Source organism: Habropoda laboriosa, unplaced genomic scaffold, assembly GCF_001263275.1.
Source record: "Habropoda laboriosa isolate 0110345459 unplaced genomic scaffold, ASM126327v1 scaffold80, whole genome shotgun sequence".
Taxonomy (NCBI): domain Eukaryota; kingdom Metazoa; phylum Arthropoda; class Insecta; order Hymenoptera; family Apidae; genus Habropoda; species Habropoda laboriosa.
The window spans coordinates 381175-406279 of record NW_017100193.1 but is presented as its reverse complement, the minus strand read 5'-3'; the positions used below and the strand labels follow the sequence as shown (position 1 = coordinate 406279).

The following is a 25105-nucleotide window of genomic DNA, read 5'->3' as shown; positions in this document are numbered from 1 at the left end:
TTTTTCCAGACGAAACGAGCCGGGATCGATCCGACAAGGAGAACGACGATTACTTTCGCGTGTTGTTTACCCTTTTCCCCATGCTCCTCTCACGTATCGCTTTAACAAAACCGCGTGAAGAAATGGAGAAAAAACAAAATCGCTGGGTTTGTTTAAATATATTCCACGATGGAAGAACTTGTTCTTTCGTTGAAATTTCGTGAAAATTCTACAAGAAAGCTGCGAGAAAATTCGGAAAATCCGAAGAAGCTTACAGAGCGCATTTTTAACACTCTTTGACTAGGGGACTCGATGACCCTTCGCCTAGTTTTTCTAGGGTTCGTAAAGCGTTCGTAAAGGGGCGAGGAATTCAAAGATCCAGCACAGTGAGTAAATTCGAGCAGCATCCAGAGGCGAGTAAGGTAGCCCCGAGTGGCGATAAAAATGGTCGGGTCGAGTATCGACTCGGACTGGGCGAGTGCAGCGGGCGCAAAGGGAAGAAAGAAAGGGGCGAAAGGGGGTGGAAAAGGAACGGTCTCCGTGGATGTGGCCCTAGTAGCACGAGTCGACGTCCTGTTCCTCCGGGTGAAAACCACTAAGCTCGTTTACAGAGAGGAAGAGAGAGAGAAAGAGAGAGAGATAGTGAAAGAGACGCACGAAGAGAACGGGGACGGAGGGCGAAAAATAGATATATGTACCAGGGAACGGTCTAACTCTAGGATAGCGTGTACAAATACACACACACACACACACACGTGTATACAGGGTAGACTGAACTGACACATCGTGTTCACCGGGTCAAATACGAAAATGATTTATTTTACGGAGTCACGGGACGACTCTCGAGTGACGTATAATTTTCTTTGATTTAGTGGTAATCTTTCGGGACACCTTGTGCACAAAACACACCTGACAAAGCAGAAAACGTCTTACCCGTTAATTTTCAACCTGTTGACCTGTAGATTTTTCAATGAAATTTTTGACGACCACGACGGAATAACCGGGCATCGAGCGACGAGATAGCTTCGGCGGAAGTGCAATAATGACATTAAAAGATACGCGATCGATCGGAGTAAACGAAAAAAAAGGGGAGAAGGAGAGTGAGAGTCCTGTTGAGGTGACGAGTAAACTCGTCGTCGTTGGTTAAAGGTTAAGGAAAGCGGGGATCTTTTGCGGTAACAGCAAGTAGGTACGTAGGGGTAGTACAGGGGCAGAGAAACGGCGTGATCGCAGACGGCGCAGACCGTAAATTCGAGCGCGTCCGCCGGCGTTGGAGGATAGGCCACGGACTCGGGGTGCTGGAGGGAAAAGCAATCAATCTTTGAGAGGCAGATGAGTGCAGGAACCTAAAATATAGGGCAACACAAATTTAGTCTGGCTGCCGGTCCACGTCCACGTGTCGACGTGAATGCGCAACCGCCCGGGTTTGTAATCGATATTGCCGACAAGGCACCACGCCCTGCACCTGCGAGATGTGCGGGATATGCAATGGTACCGAACGCTCCGGGATCCGCGTCCCCCTCACCCTTCTCCACCCTCCGCCCACTCTCTCACTCTCTCTCTCTCTCTCGCTCTCCCTGTCTCCCTTGCTCGTTTCAACCCCTCTTCAACTTCGTTCTCTCTACCCTCTTGTGTCTATACGCTTCTCTCCCTCTCACCCCGTTTTCTTTCCTCTCCCAGCCGAGGCAGCTCTTCTCGCGGTGTCTCTCTCGTTCGCTCTCGGCCTAGTTATCCGCTTCTCCGTCCATCTACTTATCTATTTATCTATCTTTGTCGCGGAGCAACTACGATTATCTGGTTGGTTCTGCGCGGTCCGGAACGCTCGTCGTCTGGGGAGCTCGCAGCGCGATACGTTGACAGCACTGCGGGAGTACGCGCTTCGTACGCGGGATCCGGCAGATTCGTGCCAGGATCAACGGTACTAGGATCAACGAAAAAGAATTAACAGATATACTCGTGAAGCACCCCGAAGGAATCTGAGTTTAATGAAATCGTTCAAACGCTATTTATTCCTCTTCCAATAAACTTTTATTTCAAACGCCTGTCATTAACCACTCGTGAATGGCCATACAGTTAAACACGGTGAAATGGTTTAACGAGGATAAGAAATCGGCACGAGCTGTTTAACCCTTGAACAGCCGACTGAAAACAGTGACGGGGCACGCCAACGCCGAGTCTCTTTTGACCCATACTGGAATTTTTACTATATGTATTTCAGAACTAATCTTTAGGTAATAAATATCATCTTACAAGAAAAAATCTTAGAACAAAAAATGTACATCATGTTTTATAAATATATTATTTACTTCATCTATGTACATTGTGTACATGAAATTGTTTTTTCTTTTATCGTATGTTGTGAACATATACATATGTCTTAGGCATGTTGTACATTTTGAGCTGTATTTGATATCATTTCCTATGAATTTGTAGCATCTCGAACATGTTTACGCTGTTATTTAGCTTCTTCGATCTTTTCGTCTCGCTGTTGAATGCTGTCTGGCTAAAGACGTTAGAACTCTCCACGCAGTCATTTGTTTATGTTACAGCGATAAGATTGAGCCCGGCGAACGAACAGACGTTGCCGCCTCTTCGCTATGCTTAAGGCATGGGTCAAAAGTGACCCGGCATTGGCTGGGAGAGGGTTAAAAAATACACGCCGCGATTTTCCAGGCAATCGAATTACACCTTACGAGCTATTTTCGACTGACCCATACAACGTTCTCCATAACGGCAAATCGAATAAATTCTCCCCTTTTTTTCCACTCAGTCCTGACAGAATAAATGTCTCGTCCTGAACTTTTCGGGGGAACCTTTTGAAAATTTCGAATGAAAGGACAGTGTATACAGACCATTCGTTCGAAAGGGTAAACTGCGGCCATTTTAGGAGGAGCCTGTACATACAGAAAAAGGGAGAGAGAGAGAGAGGGAGAGTGAGTGAGTTCGTTCCAGTTTTCTTGGGTCGTCGAAGTTTTCCCGATCGGCTACGCCCTTGTCTGAGCCGGACAGTGAATGGGTGGTCGGGAGAGTTACGTCAGTGGCGATGCACGCTGAAAAATATTCGACTAACCGAATGGATTAGATTGATCCACGCTCGTAAATCGTACACTCCGCCCCTCGACCATTATTTGTTCGTAGGTTAACGCGACAATTTAGAGTTGCGAGCATTGAAATATTCTCTTCGATTGCAGAGAAATAGTCTGAAATTCATTCAAGCCTAACGAAACAATTACTCTTAATGAACATTCTGATTCACCTGCATATTTATATGACCTACTTCACAGTAATCTATCCATATATTCTAAGAGGTCGGTGTCTACGAGACGCTGCTTAGATCTCACTGTAGCTTCTCGTCATACTACTAAATTCCAAGCGTCCTTTCCCCTACCATTATAACTCTATTCCTTCTGATACGCGTTCCGTGTCCCTCTTTAAACACATTCTTCGCTCCGTTCATATACCCCTTGCACATTTTCTATCTATTATTCGTCTCTATTCATCCCGCTGTTCTTCGCGGTATCTCAATTCACTTTAGAGTGCAATAATTATCATATAGAGAGGAGTCATGAGTGGACAGTGGAACGTGTCGACGAATAGACCGAGCTGCTATATTCCGCGGAATATTTCCATTATTTACGCGGGAAACGTTTGCCCGGGAGAAAATGGCACCGCGAGGCTGACGAACGCTTCGTGGAAACGCTGCTGCGTGCGATTAACGTCGGGGAAAAAATTGGCCTAGCCGTGCGTTAAAAAAAAGCGGGCGTCGCAGCCGATGAACTCTGCTCGTTTCTTTCCGCCCCGGGCCTTTTAACGATTTCGCGCCCAGACTCTCAGCGGCCTCGAACGCCACACGCCAGACGCTTTCCGGCCAGAGATTCTCCAACGGGAAGGAATTAACTGGTTCGCGGGCTCCTGATGGTAACGAGGATTCGCGTGGGAGGCGTAAGTACACGCGCGTTAGTTGATTCTCGTGACTCCGGGAACTGGAGGGAAAATTGGCTAAATTATTGAGACACTCGTGGACACTCTGACTCGTAAACGCTTGATCTTCGCGTACGTTGTCGGATAAAGTAAGTTGCGAAAGAAAACGTTCGTCGTTTTGATCCGATCAACCGGTTGATGGCATGTTCTAATTACCCCGGGTGAAATTCCGCGAAACAACGGGAGGCTCGTGGGCTCGCCGCTATATACTCTCGTTTGTATAATTGAATGACGAATTTCGTGCATGGCGCAACGACAAAATAAAATTTGACAGAGTCGTCCCCAGCCCCCGTTTCTCCCGGAGTAATGAAATTTTTCGCTTGATGTGGGAGAGTGAGAAGAGAGAGAGAGAGAGAAAGAGAGAGGTGGGGGAGAGGGATAAAGAGATTCGTGCAAATCGTCGAATTTGCGGCACCGTGATCCCGATGGGCGGAAAACATTTCGAAATAAACGGAGATCAAAGCGGCGACGGCGGCGGCGGCGGCGTCCTGATTCGAGGAAAAGGAAGGTACGACAACGCCTCTTACGATACCCGCCACTCGAATGTCTCGTCGTAATTAGTCGAGGCCTTTGAAAGTACGTGAAAGTGGAAATTATCAACGTTCGATTCGGTCTGATCCAATTCGAGTCGCTAATTGCGCCTCGATTCACGATTATCGGGGTCACCGATCGCGGGAAAAATAGAATTCACTTATTTTAGCCCATCCATTCGACGAAAATACTTTTTGCACGTATCGCAGGACAGAAAAGAAGAAAAGAAAAACAGCTGATAAAAATAGATTGAGAACGTAACGAGTTTATCGCGAAACGATCGAACGTGATGGATAGAAAAAAAGACTTAGGAAGAAGAAGAAGAAGAAGAAGAAAAACGGCTTGTACCGGCATGTTCGGGGGTTTGCCTGTCTTGGAAACGTTTGAGTTACAAATTAGGTGGATCGTGGACTATCTACACGTGTCTAAGCGCGAACAAACAGGAACGGGGAAAGGGGGGAATGTTAGTTTTTGATTCGAGCGAATGGGATGATAGGGGAATCGATGTCCAAGCGTAGAGGAACGATATTTGTTGTGGAAGCAGGAGGCATCGATTCGGGCCCCGGGTATATTAAATTCCCGATGCTATCGAGTGAAACATCGGAATCGCGTGCCTCGTAAACCAGCCTCGCCACCACCTCTCCTACGTATTTATACCGCTTTGTTTTCCTAACTAGCCCGGTCTGTCGTGGCTTAAAATGGCTTAACCGACGACTCTGTTTTACCACGCCGTGTACACGTCGCAAAAACGACAAAGCTCTCTCTCTCTCTCTCTCTCTCTCTCTTTCTCCCTCTCCTTGTTCCTTGTCGCGACGCGGAAAATTGAAACGTTAAACGCGCGTTCCTAACGATCCAAGGGAAATACGCGGCGCTGGCGTAATCGAATCGAAGCCGAAGGAACGAAGGTCCGCGAGTTGCCAGCGGAAGGAAGCTTTTCTTGCGAGCCTTCTGACGCTTTTTGCATTATTACGGGTCATAAGCTGCTTATGCAAACGGCGCCACGTTTCGCGACCGTCTTTTTCGAACTAACGATCTTGCAGCTTCCCTGGAATCCATTTTATATGTACTATACAATAGGTATGTAGGTAGGGTAGTTTTATTAGTGTTTGCTGAAATCGCGATAAACTTGTAACGCAATATGGAAAAGTGAATTATCCCTGGACTCGCGGGGTGAGGGAAACCGAACTCGGTTCCCGTTAATCTTTCCCGTTCCCATTAACCCCGGGTCCGGTTTACGTAGCAGATTATAGTAGTTTCTGAACCGTTTAATTTCACCGTGCGAACATTATGCCGCGGCCCTGTTACTCGCAAACATAATACACTCTAACCTTGTTTCGCTTAACAGTCGAGAAGTTCCCTGGCGTCGGGCGTCGGTGTCGGCGTCAGCGTCGTTAAGAAAAGCCTCCCTGCCCTCTCAATGAAACACTGATTTTGCCGGAACAATTATTATCGCGAGGTAACAGTGGAACGAGTCCGACAATGGTCAGACAGGCATCAGATGCAGAAACGGTGGAATAGGTTTTATCCAGCATTATCCGAGAGCGAAGTGGTATTCGAAGTTAAATAAACGATGTCGTGAAAAATGCTGCCCGCTCCAGACACTTTACATCCTTTCCGATATGTTCGACGATGGATGCGGGTGAGAGAAACTCTGGACATTCATCAGAGGACGAGGGGAACGCACGATAACTCGGCGATTAGTTATTAAAGAGGAGGGTGTGGGACAGCAGACAGAGAAGCAGGGGAGGGAACAGAAGTAATTTCGAGCGCGTCGATTACCCCTGGCGTAGGAATTTCTGCTACCTGAGAGTCTCCCCCACGGGCGGAGTCCCTATAGAAATACCGTCGTCATTGACTATCATCTATTCGAGGCCCTCCTCGCCTCGGGCTTATTTTTCGTATACTACCCGCGAGGAACTAGGCCACTGGAAACCGAGTCTTTTTATCTGCACGCCGTCCATTTTATGAATTTTATGAAACCCCGGGATGGCTAGTAGCCGAGATGAAAAAGTTTCGCGGGGCTTTAATGAAACTTCGGAGAAAAGTTTCGCCCCCGCCCTGTCCCCTGCTCCTATGCAGTCCGCGTTACAACCGACCATACGGCGATTCCTTGCGCGAAAATAAATCGAAAACGTAGAATGACGTTTCAAGATGCGGGGACCGTTCCTTTCTCGAGAAGATCGGTTTTGAGTCGGCGCACCCGCATGTTTCCTGCCGGATATACCCGGATAGACACTGTGCTGCTGTACTTCTACGTATCTGGCTTTCTCGCGAAAATCGAGGAAACACGGGATCTATCGTGAAGTTTCGCGGACATTGCAGCGGAGAAAATCGACGAAGCGTGACTGTCGCTGATTGCTGGCTAAGGCGAAACGTGACGACGCTCGTGATCCTGACCAGGTTTTGGGTCGAGCTTTTCATCGACCCGCCGAATAAAAATTGATTCGAGAAACACCTAGGTACTGTTACATCCATCTAAGAACTCGACGGCAGTAAGAAAAGGTATAGGGAGAAAAGATAGGTAGGTCCTCGATTGTACAGGTAGAGAGTAAAAAGAGCTTTCTACGTAAGTGTAAAATAAAGAAAATAGAGGAGACGCACGAAGGGTTCCTCTATTGTGCGTACTTTTAACAAGTAGTACACCTTTAATTGAGGCCCTACCTCGGCAATATTAGAGATGCAAAGTTTCGCTGTTGAACTCATCTGAAGCTTCTAGACTTGTATTTGGCGCTGGTTTTTGTCGAAGACGGCGCGCAGCTTCCTCGTCGACGCGGTTAGATATGTGTCCCGTAAACCTAAAATTGAGCGTGTACTTTCATTTCCTGCGAGCCACTCTATCCGGTTTCGAACAAAAGCCGCTTAATATTAAAACGTTACGTATTACGCAGGCGTTTTATCGTTTTTCGATAACGCACATATACACACACACACACACACACTGACACAGACATATATCGGAGGAGACCTCGCAATCTTTTTCCGCGGCAGCAACGTGCATGCATGCATACACATGTCTCGAAACTTTTGGAAAAGTTTTGCTCCCCGTGGAAAATTCCCAGGTAACTCGTCCGAAATTCCCCTGGGGTACAAGTTGCTCTGGTTTTGTAGAACCGGAGTGCTTCCCATGGGAATGCTCCCTGAGAGAACTTGGGAATATTCACGCGATTGGATTTCGCACTTGCACGAATATTATTCCTACGTTACCGTGCAATTCCTCTGCTAACAGCGTTCTTATCTTTCTCGTTGCAGAAGCCGACTACACTTTAGATGATTCCTTTTGGAACGAAGAAACTCCTGTTGGTAAGTGTTCCACCCAAAACTGTCTTGCAGAACAGAGGACAAAAGCGTAATACACAATGCGCAGGAACTTGCAGTCAGAATCTGTAGATACTAATCGGTACGTCAATGTTATCGTGAGAAAGGCAGCGTTCAGAAACGCACACGCGTATGTGTGGGTGTGTGTGTGTGTGCGGACGACAGTTTTCCTTTGAGAATCTGTTACAATGTAAGACGCGTAGTAGAACATGTTCTGACAATGATATATTTTGGTCCAAGCGTGGAAAGGACTGCTTTAGACCAGTTCCCCTTATCTGATAAATTTGCCATCTATAATTATCCCCCAACACTGTACCACACCTCTTGCTTCAAGTGGATGAATTTTTTCAATCGAGAAAATCAGAATCTCGGAGAAGAATGGCCGATTCACGGTTAGGTTAGGTTTCGGACGAATCAAAGAACAAGAGAGACGAGCGTTTTTAACAGATTTCCCGGGAAATGTACGCAAAGGAAGACAGCGGGGGGAGACCGCATTGCAGCACTTCCCACGGAAACACGATCTGCGGTTACATCTAGTTCTCGGTCGCGGAAAATGGTTTATTGTTAAGTCAACAGCGGTGATTGGCTGGAAACACGAAACTTAAATTGGGTTAAATTTTAGACGAGAGGACGATGCATCCCACGGCATAAAATGGACCAGTATATAACAGTGGGCTCGCTAAACGTCGCTTCTTTGCAAAGAAAGAATCGTCGTAGCTTGTAAACGTCTTCGAACCGGATCGAAGAAAGTGGACAAACCGATCGTGGAACTGAAGAAATCTGTGTGTAGAAGCACGAAGCTGGATCGTTTCTTTCTCCTTGTTCCACGCGGGGAGAACGATTCTATTTGTCCTTCCGGTCTCGTGGTCGTTTTCCACGGGGAAAAAGTGCGGCGAATTTGAATTGCAAAGCAGGCGGACCCGCCGGCTAAAGCGTCGTACACATTTCCCCAAGAAATTAATATTCATACTCGTATTTAATTACACGTGTACCTGACCGAGGCTATAGGCGGAGCAGATGTTCGGAGCTGGTCGAAAAGTAAATCCGTCGTGAATTTCGTCACCGCCCTCGCGGCAGCCGTGTAATAACCTGTCATGTCGGTTAAATTAATCGCAATTCGTGCTTCCGAGTGCTCCAGCACTCACGTTCCTACACAGCCGACACAATAAACGGGCTTGGCTACGTGACGCGTGACAAACCCATGGACGGGGCCAACTTAATCGGTCGGTAATCTCGCCTCCTGCTGGAAATTCAATTTACGAATACGGCCGCTCTTGGCTTGCTCCTCGAGCCTCCTGGCAGTGGTTCACACAGGACACAAAAAAATAGTCGATCACCGCACCAGCCCCTTGGCTCGCTACGAATACTTTCGCAGAGTACGTGGAAAATCTCGGCTGGAGGCTCGAAAAATAATATTCGAGCTAAGCTGTGGCCATTTCTACGAATTTCAATGGGAAGATTTGCAGGAATGTACGTGCTTTTCAAATGTTCCACGGAATAGAAGAGAGAGAGAGAGGATATGACTATATAGAATATAGACTATACAGGACGGATATATGTATATTCACCTAATGAGTTTAATTGAATTTTATCAGTGGGTGCATTTGCAAGGTAGCATTACCGTCTCTATCGCTGCCACCGCGGCTCCGTATGCCCAAACGACGTCCATTCTCGTCTGAATGTGAGGTATTTCGTCAACAGGTGTTACAGATCGGCGTGCATTAAGCCCTTCTTCCTTTGAGACCGGTGAAAATAGCGCGGAGCGCGCATATCAAGATACACACCTACATTAAGGAAAGTGGCAATCGCCGCGAAACGACAAGGAGGATTATTATGTAACAGGAAAGATTCGAAAGTTGGTTCGAAAACGAAAATAGAAGCCGGGAGAAGTGCAGGTTGTACAGGTGCTCGATTCGAGTGGCATGGTAATTAGTTGATCCGTCGGTAATCGCGGGAGCCGCGGGTAATAATTCATTACACGTGACTCGAAACACGGCGAGGTCTCCGTGTTGAAAAGGGCGACGATACGAGGTGGCAAGTAATTATCCATACACTTCATTTTGAATGGGTCGGGTTAAATCGGGCAAAGCCAGCCCCGGACAGTCGATAAGAGGGTAAACTAGATACTACATGCTTCGAGGAGACCCTCCACTGATTATCTCGACTCATTCGTAGCTGACTGCAGCAACAGTTTAGTCTGCCGCGAAACAGCCCCCGGAGGAGGACTCGTCGTCATCCTGTCGATTACACCGCTTTTCCATTCCGAGTCTACACGAAAGATATACCGAATCGTATTATCGCGATTACAAAATTCCCCCCGACGGAAAATGTTATTATTGCAAATCACGAGACATTACGTATGTTAGGTACTTATGTACGTATGTAACTCAACGTTCGTCGTTCATAGGGCAGGACACGGTTTTATCTGAGAAGCAACGGCGACCGCGACGCGCTACAAGGCGATGTGTATTCGGTCGGGGATTGGAGAGCGAGCGATGAATTGAGCAAGGAAATTGATTTCAGGTGAGGTCGAACGACTACTACGAGAGTATCGACAAAACCAAGAGCTAGTACAAAATATCGGGACCCATGATCATCAGATCATCTATCCAGTACAGTTACGGCATCACGAGAAAATGGGGATATCCACAAGAGAAGTCAGCGTATCGAAGGTAAAATCGTGCGATACCATCTCAATGAGGAGGGGATTTGGAATTTTTTTTCTTTTCACCAATTCGTGAACTCTGTGTCGCGCGTGTTTTAGTTTCCTCAAAGAGGATACGGAGAGGGTGGATATCAAAACGCTCGCGGCAGAATGAAAGTAAGTTTGCGACAGGGCGATTAACGAGGCAAGTTTTCAGACACGCTTAACGAGACAAGTTTCCTTCGATTTTCAGTCGGGAAGACATTTTCATCGGACGTCCCTTTTGATCAAGGCCTTTAATCATAAATTTCGCCTAGACTTAGAATTAAATACGTAAGTGGTGACGTTGATGGTAGTTTCTCCCGAAGAGAAACATATGTACAGGAGAAGCATATCTCTCTATAAACAAGAATCCTCTGTTTTCCAGGCAACTTTTAGCTCCGAATCTCGATCAAAAAGACTATTTAGCCAGCGGCGCGGAACAAAGTTCGAAACAGGTAAAACAGAGACAGAGTATGTAGTTCAGAAATCCGTATCGATCGATCGATGTTTTGCAGGAGATAGAGCACTGCTACTATCACGGCACCGTCAGAGATTATCCAGGAGCCATCGCTGCTTTTCACACGTGTAACGGTCTCAGCGGTGTCATTCACTTAGGCAACGAGACCTTCCTCGTTCATCCATTCTACGGCGGCGATTTGTCGGTCAGTTTAATTATCGGAAGACTCCTTGATCCTTTTACTAAAAACCATTGAAATTTTCGCACAGAGAAATTTCCCACTACCTTTGGGAATACTTAAAATCCTTTGCGCTAAGAAGTCGTTTGCATTCGAACCCAGACTCGGATTGAACTCGATAAGAAGAATAAAATTATTGGAAACTTTCTAACTAACATACGAGTAATCACTTTCGCGTCGAAGAAAGAATAAAATCAGAGTAGAGGCTAGGAAAATAATGGTAGCACAAAGGGGTATTCCCTCCCGCATGGTGGGAAAACAGAGGGTCCTGTTGAGACGTGAATGTTTGACTGGATCCTGTGTTTCGGGCAGGGCAAACACGGCCGTGCTGTGCCGGCCGGGCCACTCGATCCAGTTTCGTTAGCACGGCAGACGAAGCGAGAGGATCGAGTTAAGCCGCTATCAAGCCGGCTCGGCTCGGCTCGGCCCGGCTCGGCTCCTTAACGAGTAATCGGCTGGCTCGTTGTTCCGCACAGCTGTTTCACAGCGTTTGCCTGAATGCAGCAAGATTAGGTAGATCGGAAGTCTCGCGAATTATGGTTAAACGCAACCTGTGTTCTCTCGCGTCGACCAAATTTTATTCCGCGTACACTTTTTATTTACCTTCGTGATGTTCCCTATGCACGGTCTACACGAACACGTTGACGTTTACTCGAAAATTCCGCGCGAGGAAGGTAAGAATCCCGCGTGCTCATCGAACTACAGCGAGTTAAGTAGAGACGTTCTCCTTATATGCATGAGCTGTGCCTCCGTTATTATTATTCATGAGAGAATCTCAGTGTAACAACGTGACCAGGGAGAAGGGTTGGGCTAGAGAACGAAAAATAGAGTTTGCCGAGTCTAGTCGCGAATCAGGAAAAGGATCAGGATTCCTTATTGTCGAGATACCTACGGGAAATTCGAGTGAAAATAGCTGGGATTCGATAGTAGATCATAATCGTAGAATGAAATGGGAAGAAGAAAATAAACCCGCGAACGATATATGCATTATCATACGTGTAAGTATGTATGTACATATGTATATCGCATAAATATTGGCTAGAGAGGGACGGTGTGAGGCTAGGTTAAAAGCGGGCAACGGGCTGCTCGGAGAATGTTAATTATATGCAGACCTCTCTTTTAGCAGAGACATCCTCACGTTATATTTGAAGCTCGAACAAAAGTTAACCCAGGCTGCGCTAACACGGGGAACGCTAACATAGGGGGCCCTAACTTGGTGAACCCTAACCCTAATTTTGAGTGGCGTGGAAAGAACCGCCGGCAGAAGCATGTTCTGGGGCTATCGGAGACCACTTCTGATCGATACAAGAGAGACATCCGTGACGCAACCAAATACATCGAAACTGCCATCATTATCGATAAGGCTATGGTATTACGAATTTTTATTCCGAATTTTTCCGAATTTTCTGGCAAACTTAAGAGGCTATTCTACTCTCTGGACTGGATCATTTTCTAATCGAACTATACCTTTCGTTTCAAGAATCGAGAATTTTTGATCGTTTAAAAGTGGAATAGCCCCTTAAGGGAGTGCCAATCATGATCGTAATCGTTCAGAGCAAAGTTTCGAGGGTCTCTGACCGTAATTCAACGATAATTGTTATCGAGCGCCGATACGATCGGTCTTAACGATCCCCATTCTCGTAAATAAAAATGAGACCACTCGTGGAAACGTTCTTCTGCCTGTTTAGTTCGAGAAGAGGAACGGTAGCACCAGAGCGGAGGTTGTTCACGATGCCATCCAAGTCGCCAATATCGCGGACATGGTGAGCAACGTATTATAGTTTTACTCATTTTTATTAGCTTCACCATATGTCAGTTTTCTATTTGTATACATACATATACGAGTATAACAGAGTGACTCAGCGTGAATTCACTCTAAATTCAACGTAAACTTTCAGTTGCAAACCTATTACGATACATAAATTAAACTTACTTTCGTGGAACTTTCCTTTTTTTCCAGTACTTCCGTTCGTTAAGCACTAGAGTCTCCGTCGTATACATCGAAACCTGGCAGGGCAAGAACCAGGTGAGCATCGTAACAGGCATGGATATCGCTGACGCTTTGCTCATCTTAAACAATTACACAAGGCGAACAATGTTCCGTGTTCAGCATGATACCACTCAATTACTCACGTGAGTATCAGGAGCAATACGTCAATCCATGCTTAAATCTGCGCTCAGATGCAAACTCAATGGTTATACACAGGGGTGAAACGTTCAAGGGCGGAGTGTCGGGGGTGGCCGCACCTTCGACCGCTTGTAAACAAACATCCATAGGAATCAGCGTCGACTTGAACAGCTACGAGCCTCATCTGTTAGCTAGTACCATGGCTCACATGATCGGCCATAATATCGGCATGAGCCACGACGATGGAAGTTAGTTTCGTCTATTATACAGCAGTAGCTCTAACTCTTTCTTTTCTTTTCTTTTTCTCTTTCTTCAACCTCGAGCATTTTATTCTCTGAAAAACCTGCAAAGATTTTGAATTGCTTGAAAAGAAAAGAAAGAAACGGAAGGAAAGAGAGACGATTAAAAAGGAGAATGTCGTTGACAGGGACCGGGTGCACCTGCCGCGAGTGGCACGGCTGCATCATGGCTAAATCGATCGTCGGCACGTCGAACGTTCAGCCGTACACGTTCTCCGAGTGCAGTAAAGCAGACTACACAGATACGTTGAAGAACGGCAAGGGCCTCTGCCTTCTTAACAAACCAAACGAGGTGAGAGAAAGATCTAGAATCTGGTGGTAATTTTTCAATAATGGTGTACACAGTGAAAAGGTAAAACGTTCCGATTTTGTTTGTTTCATGACAGTTGGAAGTGAGGAGTTCTTGCGGAAACAAGATAATCGACGACGGTGAACAATGCGATTGTGGATCGATCGAAGAGTGCCATGAGCTGGACCCTTGCTGCGATCCCATCACCTGCAAACTCACCACGGAGGCGAAATGCGCGACTGGTCCATGCTGCAGCGACTGCAAGGTAAAATATGTATCTCTATCGCGCGAGTCGAATCAGCCAAGATGTACGTGCCTGATAGCGACAAGTAGAATAAACGCGTCGATAAATGCCGATGGAGAGGAGTGTAAATAGAGGGTGCTCTCTGACGGGTCGATTCAGAACGAAAATAAACGAAAATAAACGAAAAAGAGAGACTTCGTTTTCACTAGGAACTGAGAAATAATTCTTTTTTTTTTCCTTCTTCTCCTTGTACGTTTTATCATCCTGAGAATTTCCCGAGAACAGTACGACATTTTCGAATAGACCGCGCATAATCGCGAGTTCTAACTGAATGGATTTTGGAAACGCAGCTGCTGGCCCGCGGCGTGGTATGCCGAGAGTCGACAGACGAATGCGACCTGCCGGAAGTCTGCACCGGAGAGAATGGCCAGTGTCCGACGGATGTTTACAAGAAGAACGGGAGCCCTTGCATGAAGGATAAAGGAAGCTGTTATAACGGCGTTTGCCCGGCTCTGGATCTCCAGTGCGAGCAAATCTGGGGACCCAGAGGCATAGCCGCGGACGACCAGTGTTTCGAACAGTTTAATTCCAAGGGTTCACTCAACGGACACTGCGGCACTGACGCTTCCGGCCACTACATCAAATGCGAACCGGAGTAAGTAAACTGCGAGTCGGACGGATACCGGGGATTTCTCATAATTCAAAATTACTAAAAATTTCAACTATTTTTTATTCTGCTTTTTACTGTTCGTTTTACTGTTCATAACAGTATTTCTTTCTATTAGGAACGTTCGCTGCGGATCTCTGCAGTGCCAAAAAGGCCGCAAGCAGCCAGTAGTGGTCGGAATGGATCACTCAAGAACCATAATCTCGATAAAGGGTCAGGAATACGAGTGCAAGTAAGTTAATTTTGCATTTTCTTTTTTTTTGTTTCTTTTCTCTCCGTAATAAATTGCCTGTAATATTGTTATCAATGTTTCTTCCTTTTTCTAACAAAGGTCTACCACTGGAAGAATAGAAGGATCAGAGATGCCAGGCATGGGACTGGTTCGCGACGGAACAATCTGCGGAACCAATATGGTAAGTTGCCTAATCCCTTCCATAAACGTTCACTTTTCACTGGTACATTAATAGAAGCAGTTTATCACTGTGATAAACCGGATTATGCAAAAGTCGAGAGCCTGGGTATGGGTTTACCGTGGGCAAACAAAGCTGTTTGCTTTCAATCATAAACTGTTCCATGCGACGTGTTTCAGATTTGCGTGAACCAGACCTGCATGAACGGCTTGCAGCCCTCAGGCAAGGACAAGTGCCCCACCAACCACAACCACAACGAGTGCTCGGGAAATGGCGTAAGTTGAAAAGCCTACTCTTTTTCTTCACGTTTAGAGGCTTAGAAAAATTTTTTAAATTAAAAGTTAAAAATTTTTTTTTAATCTTAATTCGAGACCTTGTACGAGAGATTCTGAGATGCTCCTATTGAGAATCGACAAATTCTTAGGGTTTTAGAAATTTTGCGCTTTTAATTATCTGTATGTATATCACAAGTTTCATGCAAGCATTTTGTCGAACTACCTGAGAGAGATTTAGAGAGAGCATGACAGAGAGAACCAAACTTTGGGAACACTCGCACCCCGGAACAGGTCCACTAATCACCCCGAAATTCTATATTGAAACACACATCCCGGAATATCGACGAAACAACACACCAACCCGGAATCGAAAGAGGCAAGAAATCGGATTTCTTTCGACATGGATCCTGGTGGCGACTGTGAACAACACAGCACAGTTTCACTTTTACAATCGTCGAGAACTCGACGAACAAGTACAGCGAGATCGGTCATGCGTCAAAGTAAACACGTTTCGTCATGTCATCTTAATTGTTCCGGCAAGGGAATTGTCAGAAATAATGAAAAGATAAGAACTCGAATCCTCAGTCAGGGTCGTATAATGCATTCATCACGGGCAAAAGTGTTAACGAAAAGAAAAACAAGATGACGATGATGACGATGACGATGGTAATAATAATAATAATAAATTTAACGTTACAGGTGTGCACGAACGTGAACAAATGCTACTGCTATCCGGGATGGGACGGGACAGACTGCTCCATAGAGCAGGACATTCCTACTTTACCGCCGACAACAACTAGGCCTGAATCAGCCGCTACAAATAGTAGTACAACTGCTAAACCAGCGAGGAAAGAGACCCCCTACGGTAAGTTGCGATTCGTAAAGCATGGATTATCACACGAGAAATTGAACGATTCTTTGTCAATTTCTTATACATCATATACTTGTCGATTTTGTAAATCTACTTTAAGCAAATAGTAAATAGTGCTGGTTACTGGGTACGACAGACGTTCGAGGAATACGTATACGTGTGTATATGTATGTGTACGTCGGTAGGAAAGAAGGCAAGGTCCATGAAGCGATAAAGTCGAATAAGAATTGGCGGATGATGGGTCCATTCGGAGATACGTGGTGGGGTAGGGGTACGATAAGGAAAACTTCTACCGTACCCGGTAATCTGAAAAGGCGGACATTTTTCGATCGTCTAGATGCGTTTAATTCACGATAAGACGAAGACTCGCGTCCCTTTTCCCCAGCGGAGGGACACCTCCGCTTGATTATTTGGGGCCATACTATCAGCTGTGCACATAAAATTCGATATGCGTTCCCCGTATATATGTATGTATATATACAGTACGGGGGCCGATAAGCTCGCTCGATTACACTTTTTCCACTTTCGATTACTCCGACTATCCCCCTAGACCCTCGAGAGAGAGAAAAGAACGATCACACGTTACAGGTGAATGCTTCGCAACGATCTTCACCATGGAGATCTTTATCGAGGGTCCAACGAGCCTTCATCCAGAACTTTGTCCCGCCTTGGGGCTACTATTCGTTGAAATGTATTACCAGTAATCCGTTTCATCGATCATTTGTGCATAATTTTGATGTTTCTTCTTCTTGACCAAGATCACAAAGCGGATCAATATTGTTCTAATCATCATCGCCTGAGATTCACGTGTTCATTGTCTATTTGCTCGCATTTAACCTTTTACCAAACGTAATGTTGTTCTACGTATATAGGAATATACGTTATTACGTATTAAAATATAACAGTAGGAATAAATGTGGACAGTGAACGCGCGTTGAACGTGCTGAACGCGATCCATCTGCGTGATCTTGGCCCAATTGCGTTTCAGGGTCAACCCATGCATCTATCCAACTTAATCTCTTCAGGGATACTCGCAGTCAGCTTGGAACAAATTTTTCATAATGTCGTCCTTGAAAAGATTATGATGATGGGAGAGAGGATCGTATCGAGATCCGAAACGCGGAACAATATGATTGTTGATACGCTTAGGTTACAATATGATTGGTCGTTTCAGAAACAACTAACAACACTCTTAGCACCGGAGCGTTGGTAGTAATCCTGGTGAGTGTGGTCAAAGGAGTCTTCATTTCTTTTGCACTAATGGCTGTTTGCTACAGGTACAGTAGCAAAATAAAGTTGTTGAGCGGGTTCGACCAACGCCTGTCATTGTCAAGTAATATAATTCGTGGCTAGCTGGATGATGAGGCATCGCACGCGGCCATCAATTGCTCTCATAATATTGATTCATCTTAGCCTACTTACTCGATGTTCATTTATATATACATATATACATATACTGTACTATTGTTTCTTCGATGGTGTGCTCTGAATGTGCTCGTGCTCGCATAGTGCGTTTGAGTGATCGTGACTATGCTGCACGAGCGAGGGATCTGCGTCTCGACCTGGTGTCGCACGCCAAGGAACGAGACCGAAGTAACAGGCTGATCGCTGTCCTGAAGTGACGCCAACGATTAATATATATGTAGCAATGTGAAAAATGTTGATTCGTCCCTTAGAGTGCGATCCACTAAAACGCTAATGTGCCAGCTGCTTGTATGCCCTATAAAAGCATGAACAAGGCTGATTAGCGAAGAAACGAACCCCTAATTCATGATGGTTCGCTAACGTGATGATGATTCGATCGCGATCAGTCCTCTGTGTGTGTCTCTCTTTCTCTCTCTCTCTCTCTTTCTCTCTCTCTCTGTCTCTTTCCTCTCTCTCTCTCTCTCTCTCTCTGTCTCTCTCTCCCTGTCTCTTCTCTCTCTTTCTCTCTTTCTCTGTCTTTAATAGATACTAATCGAAAACTTGACGATCCGAGGGAGAAAAGAGAATAGAGAAAGGGGAAATGGTTCACCGTTCACGACACGAGAGAAAACTACTACGTCTCCTATATATACTATATGTATATGTATATGTGCTGATTCTGGCTTCTCTGTTTCTTGTCTGTTTCTGTCTGTCACTGGCATCTCTGTCTGTCTGCATGCTGTGGGACGCGCGCTGCGTGAACAATGGTACTCGATCTTGCGATATCGACGATCTTTGACGCGTAACGCCAACGACGACCACGATTACGTCGTACAGAGAACTACCACGGCTCTAACACTGTATTTTTAGTTGGTGTGCTCATGTCGGTGGTAGGGGGTGTTTTCATAGTATTTGCTCTGATGGCTCTCTGCTACAGGTCAGTCGTAGTACATAAAAACTACTCCCTCTGTCTCAGGTTAGTGTGCAGAAACATACACGTAGACATTTTTTTGTATGCGTATATCTATATCTATATATATGCACATATATATGTATGTCTACCTTTTTTTTTTTAATCTGTCTATCTATCTCTTTATCTCTCTACCCCTCTCTACGCAACCTCTCCCTCTCTCTCTCTCTCTCTTTCTCTACCTCCACCCACACCTCTAATCACTCTCTCTCTCTCTCTCTCAACCTCCACCCCCACCCCTACTCTCTCTCTCTCTTTTTCGGTTATATCGATATCTCACACGTCGTACATATATATTTACATGTATATCTTTAGCCTCTGTACTATTTACTGTCTCTTTATCTTGTTTCGCTTACGTTTCTTCTTTTTTTTTTTTTTTCGTTTTTCTATTTATCTATCTATCTGTCTGTATCTCTGTGTACCGATAATGCGCTCAAAGCTAAAATTCACTGATCGTAGCAACGAACAGAAGTCGTCGATCTGAATCGAAAGTCCGATCGTTGCCTCGATCACTGTGCTCGGCGGTTTAACACGTTCGCTGCAACCCGAAAATCGAAAAAAGACATGCCGCGTGCCACTGATTCGTAATCTCAGCCAGGCACGCACACACATACACACACGCGCCACCTCCGCATTCAACGGGGAGGATTCATGGTGGTAGTCGTCTATCGCAGAGCGCAACGGTGGCATCGACTTTTGATTTCATCGACACAAGTGTCGACGTTGGCACACAGCGCACTGAAGTCCGGACCGCATATGCTGCGTCCGTGGCAGCGAACGTGTTAAGCGATTGCAGGCGAACGCTGCTGCGAACCGTTCCGATATACTTTAATCGCTTTTGCAAGAATTGGCTAATTGTAACACTAATCATAACTAAGAGCTTCAGTGTGTACGTAACCGTTAACTGGTGTATCCTTAACCCTCTCGTTCCCATATTCAACAAATACTATCACGAATCTCGTAATAAGAATGATTCATTTTTTTATCTTGTCGAAATGTTGAACCCGGGATTGAAATCGGGAAGGAAAGGGTTAACGAGCAAGGCTAATAATCTTTGTAAGGAAAAATGATACGAGAGTAATCGAACTGCTATCGGTTAAAGGTTGCTCAAGATACTTTGTCTGTCTACGTTATCGTTTCATTTTGAGTACACATTTGGTTGATGGGTACTGCAGTGGAGGGCGATCCCACACGGGTGCTGCGGATGTACCATTCGACTGGTTGTCTCTCTCCGTTCTAATGCATGCTCTCATGGCTCCTGTAAACCCTTCTTTAGACGCGCCAGCTTCGCTAGCTTCGACCATCCCCTTTTAATTATAATTATTATTCATACTCTTCTTATTCGGTAGATCTGGATTAAATCGGCCAATAGAGACAATTCGAAAGAGAGTCGAGAAGAAAAAAAAAGGAAGGAATGAAAGAGAGTAAAAACGGAAAAAAGGGAAAAAGATGGACGAATTTAATCCTGATAGACTGTGCATATTTTTGGTAGTTTTGAGCACGAATTTCACTGAAATTTCGCTTGAAAAGGGAGCCGATTTCGATTCCATTTCGGAAATGAAGGGAATGGAAACCTCCCTGGTAGTGTTTGCATGCGCTTCCTAAACGTTCTATATGGTTGTCCACGATCGTGGTCCTGGCAAACTCGTAATCTGCGAATTTCTCGCAGAAGGAAGAGCACCGTCCAGAAGTACGACCAACCGTACGCGAAAAAACACCCGCAGACGCAGAGGAGCTACAGCGACGTTTCTGGGAACCATCATCCTGGACACGAGGTCCTGGACGGCGTGAACAAGAATATCCTCACGTTCAACAGTATGCCTAATTACAGGTACGACGATTATTTCGTTGCTTATCGTACCTATATCTGTCACGATATCAGGCTAGATACACCTCTCGATTTGACAGTCGCGTTTGTTAGAAAAGTTTATGCACTTTTATTATGCAAATCGATCAGGAATCAAAGAACGTAGTACGTTTGTTTCCACAAATGAATTCGTCCGTTAAAAATTCAAGTTTTCGAAAAGTGCACAAACTTTTAGACCTATCACCCGATAGATTCGCTGAATACTCGGCCAGTTTCTCGGTCTGCATCCCCTAGAGACAATTGCTTATCGAGTCGAGAAACGAGGCGTAACACTGAACAAGTGGACAGAGAGAAAGAGAGAGAGCGCGCGCGAGAGAGAGAGAGAGAGAGAGAGAGAGAAAGAAAATTTGGAAACGATGGAAGTACGCTTAGGGAAGACCCCTGCAACTAGTGTGGAAAAAAAAGGATCCATCAACGATCGCCAAAGACACATATATCGCTTCTGTTACTTATACATTTATTCTCCATTAATGTTCTGCGTCACACAAATCTCACGTCACACGGCATTCATTCGACATAGAGTCTCATTCGATTCAGCGTCGCCTTTTACCGGGAAATTCTCGATTTATACGGATGCGACGGACAGGCGTCTCGATGCGTCGTAACTCTCTAAGCAGCGACGAGTCGTCTGCTCAAAACCCGGGGACAGAGAGAGAAAATTCCTTTAATGTCGAGAAGACGTTACCGCCTTAACATAGAGACGAGTTACGCGATCAATTCCAGGAAGTCAAACTTCCTTATATGTAACTCATTTTTCCGCCGGTAGATCAAAGAGAGGGACGCCTCGTCGTTTGATACGCGTTTCTTAGACACCTCGAACCCCTTGCCTTGTCGCTCGTGAAGTTCAAACTCAGAATACAAATGCCACCCTTTCACGAACGAAATAACCAGTGGAAATATATGATACATAAGGCAAGGGGTTAACCCTTTGTGGTCGTGCTGAAGGCTAGTACGCTGAAATCTCTGCTTGTTTAGCAGTAGTAAGGAGAAAATTGGCGATTGCGTTTCTTCGCAAGAACGACCACAAGGGGTTAAAATCGTGATATACCCGCGGCATGCCTATATTAGTATATTTCTAGCCGCGGCGAGCCCCAGCGCGTGGTGTTTCAAGCTCCGAATAACGTCGCCACTGCAGACGGGCCAAGAGTCAAGTAAGTCTCATGTGTCTCGCCGTTATGTCACCATAGTTGATCGACGATCTCAAGACTCGAAACATACACACATACACACACATACGCGCACACGCACTTACGCAACACAGACACAGCTAACGAAGCAGGTTAGTAGCTTTTTTAAATCGTACAGAGGCCACCTACGGTGTTCTCTAGCCTGTCTCGTTTTATTCTGTCGAGGCAAAACCGGAAGTGTTCCTTTCGGGGAGAGATATGCCGTTCAAGGGGGCAATTTTTTCAAGGGTCTATTTCGTTTTCTATTCGATGCTCGAAATCGAAGTACATATCTTTCTCTTCGAGAAAAGTGATTCTTTCTCTTCGTAATTCGCGGTAATTTTGCTAATCGTGAAGTTATTTCATTTCCATAATCTATGTGATTAAGGAACACGCTTGCTTTTTTTTTTTTCGTAGAGTTGTTCGTCTTCAAGTAAAGTCTTACGGTGTTACAGAGTTGCCTCGTTCGAACGAATATCTTTCGCGTGTCAAGAGATAAACTCACACACGTACACGAACATTGTGGAATAACACATGAATACTGAGGAGCATTGTTTTAAGAGCACTGACTAGGAATGCAGCTATAGCGATACATTTGGTATAATCGAAAAAAAAAAAAAAAAAAGAAACTGCGAACACTCGCGTCGTCTGACGACGACGACGAAAAAAAGAATATTTCCGTTTGTCGAATATCATTTTTTTCCCCTTTATCCTTCGGAATATTGAGTTGCAAACAAGAGTATCGCATAACGGCACGATGCATTTGGCCCAAATTTCCGTGTGTACAACGTTCGAGAGGTGGGGGCATCTCTTTCTACAGGAAAGTTCGAGTAGATCGAGCCCATCTTGTCCGTTTCACCCAACGTAGGAATTGTCGAACCACTTCACTACGTTTCAGTAGCTCGCTCTTCATACTTTTAAGGCGAATTTTTTTCCATTTCCTTATCTTTCTTTTTTTTTCTTTTTTCTTTATTGTCACCCACATGTGTACATCGACGCCCACACGCCGTCATGTCCCTAATACACACGCTGTGGTCGATCCAAGTAGAGTGAAATTGATTGCATGCGTAACGTTGAATCCTTGCACTGCATGGTCCACCTTGATGTCGACAATTGCACAGAGCATGCTCCGTCCGTTACTTTTTGGTACACATATCTCGTATTACATCCAAAGAAAAGAATTGAAAATCCTAACGAAATATGTAACCAAGAGCCAAAGGATTCGTATTCGGCTTGATTGGCGAAGAATGGAACAGAAAAGACTTAACGTTCAAAGGTGTAAACGAAAAAAAAAAAGAAGAAAAAAGGAAAAAGAAAAATTGAAAAGAATTAACGGAATGAATAAAAACGCCTATGAATGTTTCGTCTTCGACAAACTCGAACTTCGTCCCTTCAGACCCGAAAAAATGTATCTTTTCACATGGGCATTTTCAGGGAGCACAAATCGCAGATGAAGAGGCCCGTGATATCCGGGGACGACGGAGGTATGGGGACAGAGGAGGCTGTCTCTTTCATTGATCTGCAAGGAAACAAAGAGAAAAAGAAGGGAATTTTAAAGAAACACGTTGATTACGGTATTGTAATGGCTGATAGTTGTGTACGAATGTATGGGCTGACGTTTCACATGCCCATAAAGGGACGATGCAACTGGTTCGAACGCTCGTGTCTTGAGTGACAATTAATGTACATTAAGGTACATTCTAATCTACTAATCGTAAGTAAGAATACCTATATGTAGAGACTAAACTAAAAAGATCGAGGAGCCGTATGCATCGAGCCTCCGTAAGCAAGGTTACGACGAGAAACAAGGGAATAGATTTTGAGGGCTAATCTGAGGAACGGTTAAGCAGGTGGTGGAACGGTACCAACAGGGGCGTGTCCCCTGGAACAGCTAACCGGCTACCACGAGCACATAATCGAGGCCCTGAGACACGCGGCCACCTGCATAGATACCTCGGGCACACCATCAGCCAGCGGTAACCCCATGGATGACGAAGCTCTGATGGAAGATCTGACGGACGACGGGTATCGCGAGGACGTCGGCGGGCAGGAGCACGTCGATAACCAGATTGAAGAGGAATACGGTGGACCGTGTAGCACCATTCGTATACGGAACTTGGACGACCTGTTCAAGCAGCTGGATCGACACACGCGACACTCGAGCCCCTGCGACTCGGAGGACATCCGGATGTCAGAGAGCGAGCCAGACCGCCACTATAGAATAGATTCGTCCGTTTGTAGCGAGTCCTCCCAAGGGTAAGAACTGATGCGAAATACGCGCTTCGCTATACATATACATATGTACACGTATGTACATATATTCATGCTTCAATTTTTCATTCTCGATTGGTATTTTCTTTTTTTTTTTTCTTATTCATCTTGAAGCTTGGGAACGATATTACACACTGGTTGACAAGTGATACTGATTTCAAAGGGGGAGATCCCGGGCTGGCACCTCTTTCACTCTTGTTCGATGCGTCGTTGCTTACTCTCTTCGTATCTCTTTCGCTTCCTAACTCGCTTATATTACAGCAGACAGACCAGCGACACACGTGTCTGGGTATATACAGTAGCATTAGCTATAGTAGTCACTACTATATACGTTGCAGGCATTAATTGGTACACCTCGTCGAAGTTGGCTTGCATAACGAAATACATGCAGAGTCTGTTTATACCGTATACTTTCTATAGAGAACTACGCATATTTATTTGGGATATTTTCCGTGGAAATTGGAACTGATTCGATTTCCTACGTAGAAGCAGAAGATGTAGCCGCGGCCGTGACGATACCTACGGTAGATATTGTCAGCCATCGTCTCGAAGTCCTTACGGCACCCATCAGCACACTCAACACTCCCATCAAATGCACAAGGAGGAGGGTATCTATGAAACTGCCGACCCTGACAGAGGCTCAAATACTAGGGGTGAAACGCCTGATAGTGAAAGGTATCGCAGATTCTTTCAATACGAACCGACCTTGTTAGTAGATCGATCGACGACACACCATCGACCGTAGTTCACGTTCACCCCTTTATCGCTTTCTAGACAAGTCATCGCTAATTATGGGTGTTCGAGGCGATTCCAAGTTCTTCCTCGACACCGCGAACGACTCGATTCGCCTCGAATTCTTTTCCAAAATGTGGTGAAATCAAAGTAATTGAAAGTCGAGGGCCCATTGCCAGACAGTTCAAAGGGTTAGGGTCTCTCGGTATTCGAATTACAATCACTGTGTGACAAACGCGTCTTCATTCAGATAAGGATCGGTGCACTAGCTACATATGCAGGTAGATAGACTATCCCAAACGTCGAATTAAACGGATTATAAATA

At 45.3% G+C, this 25105-nt stretch overlaps 1 protein-coding gene across 10 annotated transcripts in view; it reads left to right on the top strand.

The window, feature by feature from the left end:
* LOC108570212 (disintegrin and metalloproteinase domain-containing protein 11) overlaps window positions 1-25105 on the top strand; it is a 40154-nt gene that overhangs the window by 12903 nt on the left and 2146 nt on the right. For 3 of the 10 annotated variants that reach the window (XM_017932017.1, XM_017932023.1, XM_017932024.1), the window contains exons 2-24: window positions 7741-7791; window positions 10330-10478; window positions 10571-10627; window positions 10704-10783; window positions 10878-10947; window positions 11008-11154; window positions 12314-12556; window positions 12876-12950; window positions 13148-13320; window positions 13394-13563; window positions 13743-13906; window positions 14001-14168; window positions 14498-14802; window positions 14933-15046; window positions 15146-15227; window positions 15404-15499; window positions 16199-16364; window positions 18612-18750; window positions 20414-20575; window positions 21691-21762; window positions 23212-23351; window positions 23628-24033; window positions 24535-24723. In XM_017932017.1, the coding sequence (XP_017787506.1) occupies window positions 7741-7791; window positions 10330-10478; window positions 10571-10627; window positions 10704-10783; window positions 10878-10947; window positions 11008-11154; window positions 12314-12556; window positions 12876-12950; window positions 13148-13320; window positions 13394-13563; window positions 13743-13906; window positions 14001-14168; window positions 14498-14802; window positions 14933-15046; window positions 15146-15227; window positions 15404-15499; window positions 16199-16364; window positions 18612-18750; window positions 20414-20575; window positions 21691-21762; window positions 23212-23351; window positions 23628-24033; window positions 24535-24723 (3418 nt within the window). Of the gene's footprint in view, window positions 1-7740; window positions 7792-10329; window positions 10479-10570; window positions 10628-10703; window positions 10784-10877; window positions 10948-11007; window positions 11155-12310; window positions 12557-12875; window positions 12951-13147; window positions 13321-13393; window positions 13564-13742; window positions 13907-14000; window positions 14169-14497; window positions 14803-14932; window positions 15047-15145; window positions 15228-15403; window positions 15500-16198; window positions 16365-18611; window positions 18751-20413; window positions 20576-21690; window positions 21763-23211; window positions 23370-23624; window positions 24034-24534; window positions 24724-25105 lie in introns of all 10 variants that reach the window. The other 7 variants (XM_017932022.1, XM_017932025.1, XM_017932020.1 and 4 more) reach the window with 6 other exon arrangements.